Source organism: Heloderma suspectum, chromosome 1 (genome assembly GCF_057233095.1).
Source record: "Heloderma suspectum isolate Gila_16-S chromosome 1, 16-S_ref, whole genome shotgun sequence".
Classification (NCBI taxonomy): domain Eukaryota; kingdom Metazoa; phylum Chordata; class Lepidosauria; order Squamata; family Helodermatidae; genus Heloderma; species Heloderma suspectum.
In genome coordinates this window covers 394,071,292-394,087,527 of record NC_139458.1, presented here as the reverse complement: position 1 = coordinate 394,087,527, position 16,236 = coordinate 394,071,292, and the positions used below count along the sequence as shown (strand labels likewise).

Here is a 16,236-nt window from a genome sequence, read left to right as displayed (position 1 = left end):
CCCGCTTGTGCCTGCATCTGTGTCTTGCGTCTAAAAGTTCAGGTTGTTCTTCCCTCACCTCCCACTGCCTGCTATCACTCCCAGGGATGTGTGAAGGGGGAGAGGGCTCTCCATGCAGCTCTGCCTCTGAAGCCTGGGAAAGTTCCTCCTCCACATGTTGCAGCTCTTCCTCAGAATATGAGCTACTCTGACACTATATGCTCAGAGGCAACCCTGACATTAAGCACCCTTTATTTAAATGGTCACCAGATGAATCCAGGGAAGATGCAGAACCACCTAAAGGGCTTCCTCTAATGACCAAAGGGAGCAGGCAGGACTGTAAGAGACAAGGCAGTCTCTCAAATACCCCAGTCCTAAGTTGATTAAAGCCTTATACACTAGTACTAACATCTTGAACTTGGCCCAGTAGTGTAGAGGCAGCCAGCGCAACTCTTTCAGTAGAGGTGCTACAGGTTGGCAATAGGTTGCTCCACATAGAAACTGAGCTGCTGCATTTTGCACCAGCTGCTCTTTCTGGACCAACTTCAAGGGCAGCCCCACATAGAGTTTATTACAATAATCCAGTCTTGAAGTTACCAATCCATGGACCACTGTGGCAAGGTTCTTTCTATCCAGGAATGGCCATAGCTGTTGAACCAGATGAAACTGGTAAAAGGCACTCTTAGCCTATGAGGTCATCTGGGCTTCAAGTGACAAAGCTGAAACCATGAGTACACCCAAGCTACAAACCTGGTCCTTCAGAGAGAGCACAACCCCATCCAGAACATCTTAAACAAAATCAGCAAGGGTGGAAGTGGCTTGGGCATGATTCATGACATCAGCTTATTCATGTGAGATTTGCCTTGTACTTGGTAGGGTAGTCCAAGTCTTCAAGCTCTTCGACATCTCTTTCTGTTGTTTCAGTTCATTAAAGTAGAAGGCATGAAAGCCCTACAAATAATAGTTTGAGCTAGTCACCTGACCTTTTTTCCAATCCTTGGGCCCAATAAAATGTTTTTCCAGGCACCTGAGACTATCTTCTCTCCTGTTCTGTGACATAGCAACAGGCACTACTGTTTCCAAGTTGGGCTGCACCATCCAAGAATTTACTTGTGCCAATGCATTTCTCTTTGCTTGCATATTCCAGGCTTTAAGCTGGATTGCCAGTTGCACCAAGTCATTGTGGCCCGTTTTGCCAATGAGCAGCTGATCATCGATTTTGACAATTTTGTGAGGTGCTTGATTCGACTGGAAACCCTGTTCAGTGAGTATCTCATTGACACCAGTTTCTGTCAAGATCTCCATCCTAAAGTAAGGTTTTAATTGAGATTTTTATCTTAGTGTTCTCAAAGCCCAGGATGAACTGTGCTTCTAACACGGCACGTTCTGTTGTAATATAATGCCCCTGTAGTGCTGCTTTTCCACACACACACACCTTTAACCTCCCTGATCTATAAGCTGGCTGCCCACAGGCACAGAATCTATAGGCTCCTAGGAACATGAACCCTGTATTAAGTAAAATACTGGTCAATTATGCATTCACAAGAGCAATCCTAATAAGTAATACTTTTTCCTCCACCACCAGGCCACTTTAGACAACCAGCTCATGTAGTATTTATCAGATCTGAAGGTTATCCTCATTGAAGCAACTGTATTCACTGTATACTGTGATGCTCTTGCATACAAACAAGCTATCACCTCGAGACTTCCAATTACTGTAGAACACTATTCTCCAATGTTCTGTCCCAATGGTCAGTCCAACTGTGGGACTGCAAAGCTGAAGGGAAACAACCTGGGGCTTCTGCCACTGGCTAGTAGGCTGAGGGGCCGGTAGAGAGTCGCCCCCCTCCACTTCATGGCAAGGGAGTGACCAACTAACCCTAACCCTCTCCATTGGCCAGTGAAGGAGAAGCTGCAGGGAACTTGCAGTGTGGTGTAGTGGCTAGAGTGTTGGCCTGGGAGTCAGGAGATCCGGGTTCTAGTCCCCACTTGGCCATGGAAACTCACTGGGTGACTTTGGGCTAGTCACAGATTCTCAGCCCAACCTACCTCACAGGGTTGTTGTGAGGATAAAATGGAGAGGAGGGGGATTACTAGTACACCACCTTGGGTTCGCTGAGGGAAAAAGGCAGGATATAAATGTAGTAAATAAATAATAAACTTGTTTCCCCCCTCACGTGTGCACTCACGCACACGCACACCCCTCCAGCCAGAGAGAACACTGTTTCAATGGCCAGTTACCCTGGAAATGCAGAGCTGTAAGGAGGCACACTTTATCCCAGGGGTGGCCAACCTTTGTCACCTGCGGGCTGAATTCCCTTTCAGAGAAGCTGTCAGAGACAAAAGTGAGCAGGGCCAAAAATACCAGAAGTAATCCCATTGCTACCACTTTATAGTAGGAAGAGGCACAATACTATGCATGTCTACTCAGAAGCAAGAAGAGACGGGTGAGAACTTCGATTCGGTATGTTTTTGACCAGAATTTATCAAATTTGCACCTCCCAGAACCAAACTGCGACCCACCACTGAGCTTGGGGTGCAGTTCACACAGCAACAAAAAGGCATTCGAAAAATACTTCAGCTGGTGGATCAGAGAGAGAAATTAGGCTGCCTTTATATTAACAGAGCAGGATATAATTTTAGATGCTGTTCTAGGTAATAAAAGGCAGTCGAAGCCAAATTAGGTAGCATTACCTAATCGATGGAGTGGATAAATCTTCAGAGAATAAGGTCCCGGGTACTGGTGATGTAAAACCCTCTTCCTCCTTTCTGGAGTCCTGCTAAATATGGTATTCTCCAAGTCTTCCCATCCCCTGCCAAGCAAAGGCAGCTGAGTTGACCGTAAAAATTACTGACAATTTCTGAGATCCACCAGCAAAAGGAGCCCATGTGCTTCAACCACGATGGAAAACACTTCTGGGAATAGCTGGGATTTATACTCCTCAAAATGGAGGATCCAATATCCGTCCCCTACCCCACTCCTTCCCAACATCACCAATGGCAACGTTAACTATCACATGACCTGCGGACTCCTCTTCCCACTCTACAACTTGGGATCAATCTGAACTTGCAGACAACGTGACTTCACCATTTAGTCACCTTTTTCCTCATCCCCCCATCCCCCAATATCTGCCTTTTATACTATCTTGCCTGAAGAAGAGATCTGGGGATCTTGCAAGCTTGCACAATTTTTTGTGAACCTTTGGTTGTTCTAATAAAGGCATTACAGCAACATGGGTTTTGGACATTTTCTTATGTCAACACAGCTACCTTTGGGTTGGTTTTTTTGTGAGAAGAAGATGTTAGGCGCTTTAGAAGTCTTTAATAATAACTTCTGATTATTGGTACACTATATGCAACTTATGTCATCCAGAACAGCTCTTAACATGTGCAGAAAGGTTATTGGTGCAGTATTACATACAGCAGCACCACACAGGATTAGGTAGGGCCACAGTGTAATCAGTTCAAACAGCCCAGATGTTTTTTCACAACCTAGTGCAAGCTTGCACACTTCCTGTGTCAAATTATTAAGACAGTGCGTGTTGAGTGCCCAATTCAAATATAATGAGCAGGTAGAGTTGCTGCTACAAGGCTCAGTTGCGTTCCCATGTGGGTCAGCTGGATCATGTGGCAAATACCCTCCCCAGCGCTACACTTCCTTTAGGACCAAAGCACTAGAATGGGTACTCCAAACATAATCCATTCACCCCAAATGGAAAGTCCCCTCCTGATGCCGTTTTTCAGCAGGTTGCAAGGCACTCCTCCTACACTGCTTCAGTAATGTAAGGAGATAGGAGCCACATGTGAAGAGACCATGATACAACTCCTTCCCAGCTAGCATTGGTCTAGTAGCTTCTGGGAGGGGTAATGTGAGCATGGAAAGAAGCTACAGCTTCTCCCACCTGGCCCAAATAGTCTCCTGTCTAGAGTGATGTTTCCCACCTGGATGCTGTAGTGCAGAGAGTCAAGAGCACAAAGTGTCCAAGTGAGAGATAGGCACCACCACTACCCTCCTCATTGCAGGGAAGCGAGCTGTTGTTCCATTGCAGGTTTGAGCACCAGCTCAGGATGCAACAGCCCTTCTTTGAATGGAATAGAAGCCAAGCTCTCAAATCCATTACTTAAAATCAGTCTGCATATGACTTTTGTAAGCAGCTTTATTGAAAAACAAAACAAAAACAAACCACACACACACACACACACACACACAGACAGAGCAAAGCTACAATGTTTGGGCTGTAAAAATAAACCCTGGTCCAGTAACTGATCCACTCAGAGTTAAGTATAAACTCTGATCCATGAACTCTGATCCACTCTTGCCCTGTGGCTCTTCCCCCGTGGATTGAGACTGGTGGAAAGAGGCTAGGCAAAGTGATGCAGCTTCCCCCTCAACACTGCAGGACTTTGATAATTCAAGAGCCAGGTCATCTAGGGAGATATGAGGCCTGTGAATATCATCTGGGCTAGTTTCCCTTCTTAGGGCCTGAGTATGTGCCTGGGAGGAAATGGGGCCAAGTGGGGGGACCTGGGAGGGGGGCAGTGAGTGTAGTGATGGGTAGGGGGAGATATGGTGTTGGGAGGAGACCTAGCCAGGTAAGGAGAACATGGCCCGAACAGCTAATGGCCGTGTTCTGGTCCTCCCCACACCTGCAGGTTTGGTGGTTGCCCTATCAGCCTGCCATTGGGTCTATGGACACTCCTTTTAAATGCCAGATTGGTACATAATAAGACCTCCCCTATCCATGATTTAATAGTGGATGAGGCGGCCAATCTAGCATGCATAACCAAGTCCTGGGAGGGTGAACAGGGAGGAGTTAGTCTCTCCCACTTGTGCCCATCGGAGTACTTGGTTCAGCATCAGGGTAGACTTGAGGACGGGGGAGGAGGGGTTGCCATGGTCTATAAGAATTCTCTCTCTCTTGAAGCTCCCTGTCTGACTACTAGTCTGGAGTGTTTGCATCTTGTGTAGGGCCAGTGGGGCAGATTGGGGATTCTGCTGGTGTACCGCCCACCCCGCTACCCAGCAGTCTCCCTACCTGAGATGACAAAGGTGGTCTTGGATGTGATGCTGAGGTCTCCCAGGCTGTTGGTTTTCATTCATGCAGAGGGCACCTTGTCTGGAGCAGCTCAGGATGTCATGGCCTCCATTATAGCCATGGGATTGTCCCAACATGTCATCAGCCCAACACATGCAACAGGGCACACTCTAGACTTGGTTTTTTCAGCCAGTCATGGTAATGGTGATCTGAAGGTGAGGAACTCTGAATTGGTTCCTTTGTCATGTTCAGATCACCTCCTGTTGAAGTTTAGACTGACGGCAGCTTTTCCCGTCTGCAAGGGTCAAGGACCTATTAAGATGGTCTGCCCCCAGAGCTAATGGATCCAGATGGTTTCCAGATGGCTCGTGGGGTTTTTCCAGCTGATATGGCTGGCACTCCTGTTGAAACTCTGGTCAATCTGCAGAATGCAGAAATAACCCAGGCAGTTGACATGATTGCTCCCGAGTGCCCTCTCTGCAGTAGAGGTTGCACGACTCCATAGTATTGCCCAGAACTGAGAGCGATCAAACAAAATAGGAGTTGGCTTGAGTGCAGATGGAGGAAAAACTCCTAGTGGATGCAGTCAAAGACTGGTGTGTGCCTATGGTCAAATAATTTCAAGGGCAGTGAGGGCGGCAAAGAAACAACATCTTGCTGCCTCTATTGAATCCTTTATCTGCTGCCCAGTGGAGCTTTTCAGAGTTGTCCACAGCCTATTACATGCTGGCCCTAAGAACACTGTAAATCCATCCGAGGCCTGATGTGACACATTTGGTAGGCATTTCCAGGATAAAATCTCTTGCATCTGCCAGGACATAGTCTCCAGTGATACAGCAGGTGAATGAGTTGAGGTATCCTGAGCGCAGACTGGTCCATATTTTTTGGATGAGTTTCACTTGGCACAGCTTAAAGACATTGACGAGATGCTTGGACGTGTTCGTGTAACCACTTCCATATTGGATCCATACTGGAACAGCTAGCTGGGCCAAGGAAGTGATTAATGCCTCATTGTGAGAGGGAGTGGTCCCGTGCCATCTGAAAGAGGCGGCAGTGAGATCACGTCTGAAGAAATCCTCCCTTGACCCAGAAGAAACACCTTTAGGCTGGTGGCAAACATCCCATCCTGGTCATGGTTCTTGGGGGGGTGGGGTGGCCAACCAGCTCCAAGCACTCTTGGGTGAGACTGATTATCAGGATCCATTTCAGTTGGGGTTCAGGCCAACTTTTGGCATGGTAATAGCCTTGGGCACCCTGTATGATGATCTATGTCAGGAGAGAGAAAGGGGGAGTGTGACCTTATTGATACTCCTTGATCTCTTGGCGGCTGTCAATACCATTGACCATGGTACCCTTCTGGGGAGACTATCTGAGCTGGGAGTGGGGGTGTACTGCATTGCAGTGGTTCCACTCGTACGCCAATGGCCGACTCCAGAAAATGGTGCTTGGGGAATATTGCTTAGCCCCATGGATTCTCCAGCATGGGGTTCCTCAAGAGGTTGGTTTTGTCCCCCATGCTATTTCACATCTCATGAAACTGCTGAGTGGGGTCACCCCACTGAGTGGGGAGTGGGGTTTTGGAGTGTGTTGCCATCAATATGCTGATGACATGCTGCTCTACTCCTCCTCATCTTCATCAGGTGAGGCTGGGATGTGCTAGATCGGTGCCTGGCTGTGACAATGGACTGGATGAGGGCTAATAAACTGAAGCTCCATCCAGACAAGACAGAGAGACTGTTAGTGGGTGCTTCTGACCGGGTGGTTTCTTAACCTCTCCTGTCTGTTGCTAGGACTTACAGAATGGTTTAATGTTAGTATTACTTTTTTTTTAATTAACTAGCAGTTCTCTTGCCTTACTTCTTATGGTGAAACATTTCATTGTTGCTTTGCTTCTTTGTGGAAGCCTCAGCTTTGTTATTCATTTTCTACCCACCCCCCACAGAGATATTTAAGAAACTGGATACTGAGAAAACGGGAACAATACAGATGAATCTTGTCACTGTAAGTTAACAAGACTGTCAAGATCGAACAGCATAGCTTTGGTATAGGCTGAAGTCACTTTAGTGGAAGAGCTTCAAGTGTTTGTATTTGTGTTTAATTGGCAATCTAGATATATGTGCTATGCCTATATGCCAGACATTTTTTGCCAAATATCTGAGGCATGCATGGTTTTCTGCTGAGCTTGTAAACTCTGATCAGAAATGCAGAAGTATTTGTGGGCTCAAAAGCACAGGACAGCAGATTTTTGCACAACACTAAGATGGGGTTTTTCCTGCAACTAAGGATCACACAACAAAGTATCTCAGGGAGCATGCATGGTCACCAGTGAACCTTGTGGCCAGTGACACCAAAACTCCTCTCTAACCTCCTTTTTTGCATGCACAGATTATGCTTGTAGGTCAGAAGCGGTGCACAAAGTATTAACACACACATCACCCATTATCAGAGCTGTGTAGTAAAATAATTCTTGAGTATACCAATTTCCCCACATGTGAAACTTGCACATTATTGCTTTTCCCATACCACTTCCTGACAGACCAAGCTGTGGCAGATGCAGGAGTCACTTGTGCCCCTGTATCTTTGAAAACAAAAATGTGTGAATTGGTTCCCCATCTTTCAAATGCCTTCTGTTTGAGAATGCACCAAAGGCAGAAACAATGTAGGACTTCAACAGGCTTATATAAGCAGTAACAGCACTAGAAATCATGCAAGCCAGCATTCTCGGCCTTGCTTGTGCTTACATTCACACAGAAGTAGCACGTGAACACAAATACCCAGTTACACACAATTACCATGACCACAACAACTTGTTGGAGCTACTATAACTGGGCATGGACTCCTTCATCTATGTCAGGGGTGGGCAACATACGGGCTGCATGCTGCCCCCTCTCCTCGCCCAGCTGTGGTCCCCACTGCCCAAACTGCAAAAAAGCAAACAAAATGTTGTCTGGAGCAGCCATTTTGATGTTTTGGCCCTTTCAGCGCTCCGTAGGTAGTACGGAACATGAAAAGGTTCTAAATGTGTATTTCATTATTATCTATTGTAACAGGGAACAGGTTAGCCATTTCCCCCAAAATTTTGTCCTCCCACAGAGCACTGTTACAACTTGAGATAGGGTCACAAATCACAACCTAGGTCATCTGACATTATGTTTGCAATTATTACCTAGACACAAATCATGGAGGAATTCACACATGGACATGTGGCCTTTATGAAGACTAGAGATTTAATGACTTCAATAGCATATACACTGAGGCAGAATAGTGCTCATTCTTACCTTTTGTAGCACTTATTTGTGAAAAGGCTGAGGAAAAAACTTACCACAATTTCATCTATAGAGTGAGCTTAACTTCCCTTTTTGCCTCAAGTGCTTTTTTGTGGATAGATGCATTTCCTTTTAGGAAGTGGCTAAACACTTCTGCTAAATTGATCTGAACTGTGCAAAGTTTATTCAATATTTGCTTATATCATGTTTTCCTTCTGTCTCATAGTGGGTGTGCTTTACTATCATATGAAGAAGCAATGAACCTCAGTTAAGAACTTCTCCTGGGAACATGAGCATCAGCTTATGACCAATATGAAATATGCAAAAAAAAAAAAAAAGCTATTATAGTTCAACACCGATGTGTACCTTATATTTATGAATGAAGCTGCTGAAAGAGAGGAAGAATACTGAAAAGCAAAATGAAAGCACACTGGAAGTAGTTTCAATATACAAGCTTTAACTTTTTATGTAATTCTATTCGCTTAAGCTACTCCCATGTTTTCCATAAGAAATTAAAGTTTAAATGAAATCTCAACACAGGTCTTTTAAGAACCTGGAAAGTAGCTGCCACTTTTATGAAAGCCAAGTGCAATGTATTTCATTCAGCCTTTAATGATTAAGAATTATAAACTCTAAACATCTAAAGATATATCCTAATGCTGGGCAATAAAGCAAATTACACAATGTACTTCTTACAACCTCAAGCTACAGTGATTAAAGACCAGTGCTTAAGCTAGCCAACTGAGACTCATGCCAGTATTTAATGAACTGCATTGACTTTGCCACTCAAATATAGGACGGTAACGACTTCATGTACCAAATCACACCATCCTTTAGTTTTTAACAGTCTTCAAATGATTGTTAAGCCTTGATCATCACCTTAAAGAAAAGGTCTCAAATTAAGCCAAGTAAGCAACATTGCCTGTCTGATGAGCAAGACCCCTGTAGAACTCAAATAAAATCAGGACGTTTATGCTTGATTATGATGCAGCAAAGCTGCTGCCAAACAGAACCATCTGGGTGGCTGCTCAGATACGAAGATAGCAGGGGATCATAACTATAAGTATTCACTTACAGAATATAGCGACTATAATGTTAAGTTCATTTTCATGAATGCTTTTATAATTGCTTTTAAAAAAATCTCCTGTATTAGGAAAGGCAAAGTATCTTTTAAGTCATTCATTTTAAGTCAGGTGTTTTTAACTGCTGTGAATGGAATAAATTTCTTGGGATCACGCAGCGCCAAATTGTCTACTGTTGTCATGTGTTACCTCTCAAATGTGGCAGTGGCAAGACTGTCATTTCAGAAAATTACAGCTCATGGTATTTTGGGGTACTGGTAGTGTTCCTGGCTTAAAATGCTTAAAGGAATAACACTTCATATACTCAGAGACAAAGCAAAGGCCATATCAGAAATCTGAGTTTACAGAGAAAGGCAGTGGACCATTCGGTTTCCTGTTCCTAACACAAGTGGGTTATTTTGTTAACAAAATGATTTATTAGCATGTTGCAATGCATTTCAAAAGCATGTACAATAATATGATTGGTTTTCCAGTTCTTCATAAGTCAATTTTAAAGCATTTTTGACATGAGAGCTTCAGATGAGAACCCCACTTTTACAAAATAGAATGTGCCCACACAGCACATCTCACATCAATTTGCAGGCATGCTGGGATGTGAACAAAAGAAGCAGGAAAGCAAGTTTCAAGGTAGGATCAGAGATGATGGGAAAAACTTCCAATAGCTCTGCCCCTTTTACTGGAAGACCCACTTACATAGAGCACTTTAAACACCAAGAGCAATCAAGTTTTCCTAATGAGACTGAGGAGTCATGGTCAGCATATATCTCAGTCTAACACCCCAGTGAAAAAGCTGTCCAGAGGCATCATAATTCAAGCAGGCAGGCTGTTGCTAATATTAGATGCAAGTAAACCATTTTGGTACAAGGGTTTTCCTTTCCAAGTATCTCCCACCACCCATAAGCCCAGCAAGATAAACTAATCAATTTGGGATAAACTGATGAGGGCTCAGATATCAGGTGCAGTGTAATTTATAGAAGTTACAAGTCAAAGAGAACATCTTCCAGACCTAATAACCAGAGAATGCTGACAAGGGGTCGTAAATTGTAGCCTTTGATGTGTCCACGTCAGCACAGGAGGACAGCTCAATGACAGAAGCACTGTGTGGCTCAGTGTTAAAACTTGACACCAGACAAATTGGCATTTCTGAAGCAAAAATTTAATCACAGTTAAGGATAAAAAGATAGTTGTAACAAAATTTATGAGATGTAGGGTCTACACAGATTTTCTACATTTACTATCCAAATTACAAAAGACAAAAGACTTTTTTTAAAAAAACACTATAAACTACATTACCTGTGACGTAACATATATTTCAAATACTTTGGAATCCTAAAATGCTACTGCACTTTAAAAGTTATTGCTCAAAGAACTGGTTTAGGTTCCTTATTTTAAGATGCATTCATAATGTTAGCTCTGCTACTAGGACACATTTCATAAGCAGAATGTTTGTTACAGGTTTTCGTATGAATAGGTTGGCTAACTTACACTGGCCCAGTTTCTAAAGGAATGCAAGGAGCTTAAGAACGGTGACTGCCTAGAGTAATGATTGGATTCTCTCTTGCTGGTACATTACAAAGTGGGGGGTGGGGGGAGCCATCTGCGGAAGCAGAGGAGGCAGTGATGGACCATTAGGGTTGGTTTGCCTAAATAGAGCCAAGTCCATTTGCTTAAAAGCAGCATTCCAGATTGGGAAATATCTTCCACCTTTTGTGAATGCAGTCTATCCTTCATCTGTTTCAAAGCATATTCAGTGTTGCTTTCATATCACATTGTAATCGAAGTAAGTTTCATGAAATTGGTGCCAACACAAAAAGAATGCATTCTTTTCTAGAAAAAAAGATAAAATCATTCTGTGGCTGGTACTTCAGAAAATTGCTTCCAAATGTTTTCATGCCAGGCTTCTTTGCCTTGGCTTAATCCTTGGGTAGAGCTGGAAAAAGAGAGAGAGTTTAAAATAAGCAATTCAGGATATATAAACTATGTTTGAAGAAATTGTAAATGTAAAGGGAACATTTCAGCTATGATAGTGCATACTATTTTATTACACAACTCATTCTTAGTAGAAGACATACTATAGCAATCTCCATGAAGCCTAAAAAACCTAATTTAGTATTTGTTTGAAACTTTTGGCCAGACTCCAGGGAAGTAACACTCGATAGAGCTGTATCAATTGTAGCAGCAGCTCAGCAGGTATGAATGCCAGAAGCAATGCTTTAGAAAATTCCAAATTATCCAAGCAGCACGGAGTATTTAGGTTAATTCAGAGGTACAACAATAGATTAGACAGGACAAAGGAAGGTATAGCTTTATTATACAAGTACACTGAGCAAGAGAATGTATCTCAGTCCTTTATAAACAGAGAAAACTTTTAAAGTTATGTTCTCATTTACTCATAGTTTGTTATCAACAGGCTAGCAATAGTGAAGAATACTTCCGAAGTCCACTGGGCCTCCTGTTACAATCTGAAACAATGACTTTATTTTTCCAAAAGGCAAGAAGATACCTCTAACCAAGTCTAAATATATTCAACATAAACAACTGTATATTCAATTATCAAAGCACCTGACAGTCTAAAACCATAGTTAAGGTTATCTCATGTTGGCTCCATAAACCTAAGACATGGGAAGCTAAGGCAGATGCCTTAACGGACATGCTCCATGATTAGTAATGATGTTGTGCAATGTCACAAATTGTGCTTGGTTACAACTTACCCTCCATGCACCCACACTTTTCCTAATCTTTCAGGCCCAAATCCAGATGGCAAGGATGAAGTGCCTGGGACCAGCAAAGATGTCTCATGTTCTTTTGGTCCTGTATTGCTTTATGAAGCATCAGAACCGTACTGTATTGCTAGAGGAACCCTGTGAGTTGATCCATGCCTGTTTGTTGCTTGTAAGCAAGCACAATTTGTGGCATTGCACAACATTATTACTGATAATGGGGCACGTCTATTCAGCCTTAGCTTCCAATTTCCTGGCTTTGTGGTGTTTGAGCCAACATGAGATAGCCATAACTCTGGTCTTAAACCAGTAGGGGTTTTTAATAGTTGAATTTCCCTTATTTTTAAAAAGGAAATTATTATAGTATTCTGAAAAAAACACAAACACAAATTAAAAAAAACACAAACAAGTTGGACTCGATGGTCTTATAGGCCCCTTCCAACCCTATATTCTATGAAGTCATTAAATGAGTAGATGTGTGCAAGTCAATAGACATGTCCCTGCATATACAGAATAGCTCGCTTCTGAGTAAGCCTGCACACGATTCCGGCACAGTTTTTTCTTTTTCCTCCCTCTCTTCATCAGTGATCTGCCAATCAGTGAGAGTGATTCCCTCAACCTTCAAAATTACCTCACTCTTCTCTTAGGTGAGGATTTCCTGCTACCCTTCCCCCACTGTCAGAATGCTGAGAGGAACACTGGAATTTGTTTCAGAACAGTTAAGTACTGGCAGCATTCTAGCTTCAGAGTGAAACTGAGCATACCCAACTTTTTCATCTACTGTTACAGTGTTTTATAACTCCCAAAGTTGCCATGTTTCTTCTATGTCATCAATACCTTTCATCCTCCTCAGCAGACATAATTGTGTTCATCGTGCTGCTTCCCTAGCCTTGTATTAAAAACATCAGAATAGTAGTACTACAGGATATTCTCCAAATCCTGATGCCACAGCCAACACCAATAATGGCAGATCATTACTCACTGGCTAGTCAAAGATGAAGGACTTGGGTAAAGGACATGGGTATATTAACTATGGGTAGCTTAACTGGGAGGACTATGGGTCAGAAGACACAAATGTCAATTAATTTAAAACAAAAGCAAAATTCTAACTGATATGTCCTCTTCATACTATTTTAGAAAGTGCCGCTTGAAGCAAAGGAAAATGCTGAAGGTAGTCTTAAGGATTCTAAAGACATATTTGCTGAAAGTGGCATTTTAAGGACAGATAAGCAGCAGAAGGCAGTATTTCTGACAAATATAAGGGTGAAGTGAAGGGATTCAATTTATAAAGCTCATTTTGAGAGACCCAGGATTGCAGTCTTCAAAGCTGGCTTTTGAAAATGTTCATGTTGGTGAATACGTGGATTATCGGTGAAGATGCCGGGCATCAAATATCAATCAGCTGAAACCAAGACAAGCTAAAACTCTGCCAGCACTGAAGGATTATCTGCTGGACCAGAGATACTGGACATGTATAAAGAGATTAAGAAAGAGAGGAATTATAAATAAAGTGATGCCAAAGTCCATCTGCTACAGTTTTATTGTAGTATGGATGGGCCAAGAATGATACAAATGGAAAAGATAGTTCAAAGAGACTATAGACAGTGCCATGAAGAACAGAAAAGCCAGTGTAGTGTAGTGGTGAGAGTGACGGACTGGGAGCCAGGAGAGCCGGGTTCTAGTCCCCACTTGGCCATGGAAGCTCACTGGGTGACTTTGGGCCAGTCACAGACTCTCGGCCCAACCTACCTCACAGGGTTGTTGTTGTGAGGATAAAACGGAGAGGAGGATAATGTAAGCTGCCTTGGGTTCCTTGCAAGAGGAAAAAAGGCGGGATATAAATGCAATCAATCAATCAATCAATCAATAGCATTCAAATGCATTCATCCCTGTTATACAGGTTGCCTCTACTTGTTATTGAACTTTTACTTGTCCCCCAAAGTGATTATCAAACACTTGAAGAAAATTCAGTAAAGTCAGAAAGAAACAGATACTGACATACAAGACACAACTGTCACAACTCAAAATCATCTTAACCAGTCCATGTTTTATGCGGTGCTCAAATTACACTGGGTTAAATCCCACATAAATCCTACTTAGAGTAGACCCATTAAAATTAATGGGACTTAAGTTAGTCATGATTAACTTATTCATTTTAATTGGTCTATGCTAAGTAGGACTTACATTGTATTTTACCTATTGCAGCCTGGAGCCCTTAGCTCATGTTTTTAGAAGGCTACCAAAGGGGAAAGCCTTGATTTTACTAAAAGAAAAGAGGGGGAGGGGGATCAAAGCTTGTGTATTTCATTAAGAGTCCTACCACATTTCCTTCCATAAAAATGCACTGATTTTCTGCAAAATAAAATATGTAGCTGATCAGATACTTTAAGAATGCTTGAGATGTTTTCCTTCTTGGAGAAAGGTAGGACAGAAATAGAACGCACAAGAAGCAGCTATGTAAGGAGGTTTTCAACAAGAAGGCAGGTCTCCCACATACATTTTGGGGATCAATAAAAGCACTCATTAGGTCCCTCAGACTCCACTCCAGTATAACAAGATCTGCATTTTCACAGCAAAATTTCCCTTCTTTATTCTGCTATATTCAGCTTTTGTTTTTTAGATTGTTTCTATTTTAAAGATACATTATTATTGTTTTAGTGTCCTGTTTGATGGCAGAGAAATCAGTATAACCATTCAAAATAAAGTGCTATTTCCAATATACCACATGCTCCAAGGCAACGTAATGAATAACTGGATTTTTCAAAGGAATGTAACTATTTGCAACATTTGATGGGGTCCGTTACCAATCACCTTTTAAGAGATACCATTTAAACAACTGCAGTTGCCACTTCAAGCTTGATTTCATGCCATGGGAACCCTTTGGGAAAGATACCAAGGTTGTACACAGGCACAACCACTCATTCAACGAACAGCAAGGAATTTGCTGTACAAATCCACCACTCTTGACATGTATGTGCTAAAAGGCATGAAACAGCCCTTTCTTGGGCAAGTTTTAGCTGTGTGAATAGAGCAACCCTTTCTACTTACCCCAAGTAAGTTGCGTGGCACATATCCTTCCTTGTCACTTAGCTGTGCCCACCACCACTCTATTTCTTCTTCATCTTCCCGGTGAAGTACTGTCATGCAGTCTCCTCCTTTCATGGACAGCTCATCATCATTCTGAGCGTCATAATCCCACAGAGAATAAACCACTCCTTTGTTCATTATTCCCATTTTTTCTTGTACTCCTACAACAGAGAAGACAAAACTAAGCAACTTAGTCACATTTGATATGAAACCAGAGTTTGCCTCATGTTGACTAGCACAAAAACTTGAACTGCGTAATCAGAGATAAGAGTTATGGGAAAGGCTAGAGCAAACATAGGAATTATAAACATATTAAGAGTTCTTGGAATGGGTTGCAGGAATGCCCAAGCAATTATAGGATCAACATAGTATGAATAAACTAGTAAGTGACTCAAAGTGTGAAAATATTGCCTGAAGACAGCAGCAATTAACACACCATCTGCAGTTGCAGAATTATTGCTTCTCTAACCAAGTAAATAATCTGTTGCAATGAACAAAACAGACACAAGTAATTTTTCTTAGTTCCAATGATCATAGCTATGTATTATGGCAAAGATTACTTCATATCTATTTTCTAGTTTTCACTTGAACAAGGTTCTCCTTCATATGTTGGACCTACACTTAAAGGAGTTTACCACCCAGTAGAAATCCCTATCATTTATACCACTAAGGGTGAAGACATTTTCTGTATACTAGATCATACCTACAGCTCAATCTTGTGAGCAGGTCAACACTTAATTCATCTCTGCGCTACGATCAACTATTCTAGTCAACTGTGGCAAATCCTCCTTCCAAGACATGAACAGTTCATAAAGGGAATTTTCCTGTCAGGCAGAGAAGCAGCAATGGAATTGGGATTGTCATGTTTATTTACTCCATTCATATAATTTATTAAATTTGGATGACCTCTCAGTATATGACCTGGCACGTCAAAAGGATCCAGAACCACATTACATCAGAGTAAAATATGAAAATGAAAGTTAGCACACTGTATAAGTACATCAGTATGCTCCTGAGTATATAAGTCAACACAAGTGTCCTAAGGTAGACACTTATGCAGCAGAGA

At 42.3% G+C, this 16,236-nt stretch overlaps 2 protein-coding genes across 3 annotated transcripts in view; one reads left to right on the top strand and one right to left on the bottom strand.

Moving 5' to 3' along the window:
* The window catches only part of CAPN2 (calpain 2), a 65,867-nt gene extending 56,341 nt beyond the window's left edge, over positions 1-9,526 (top strand). The window contains exons 19-21 of the mRNA XM_084828693.1: positions 1,127-1,243; positions 6,958-7,016; positions 8,508-9,526. Coding sequence (XP_084684819.1) covers positions 1,127-1,243; positions 6,958-7,016; positions 8,508-8,531 — 200 coding nt within the window. The 3' untranslated portion in view covers positions 8,532-9,526. The remainder of the gene's footprint in view (positions 1-1,126; positions 1,244-6,957; positions 7,017-8,507) is intronic.
* The window catches only part of TP53BP2 (tumor protein p53 binding protein 2), a 77,684-nt gene continuing 70,332 nt past the window's right edge, over positions 8,885-16,236 (bottom strand). For both annotated transcript variants that reach the window (XM_084828688.1, XM_084828689.1), the window contains 2 exons: positions 15,132-15,331; positions 8,885-11,293 (listed from right to left, as the gene is read on the bottom strand). In XM_084828688.1, coding sequence (XP_084684814.1) covers positions 11,252-11,293; positions 15,132-15,331 — 242 coding nt within the window. In that variant the 3' untranslated portion in view covers positions 8,885-11,251. The remainder of the gene's footprint in view (positions 11,294-15,131; positions 15,332-16,236) is intronic.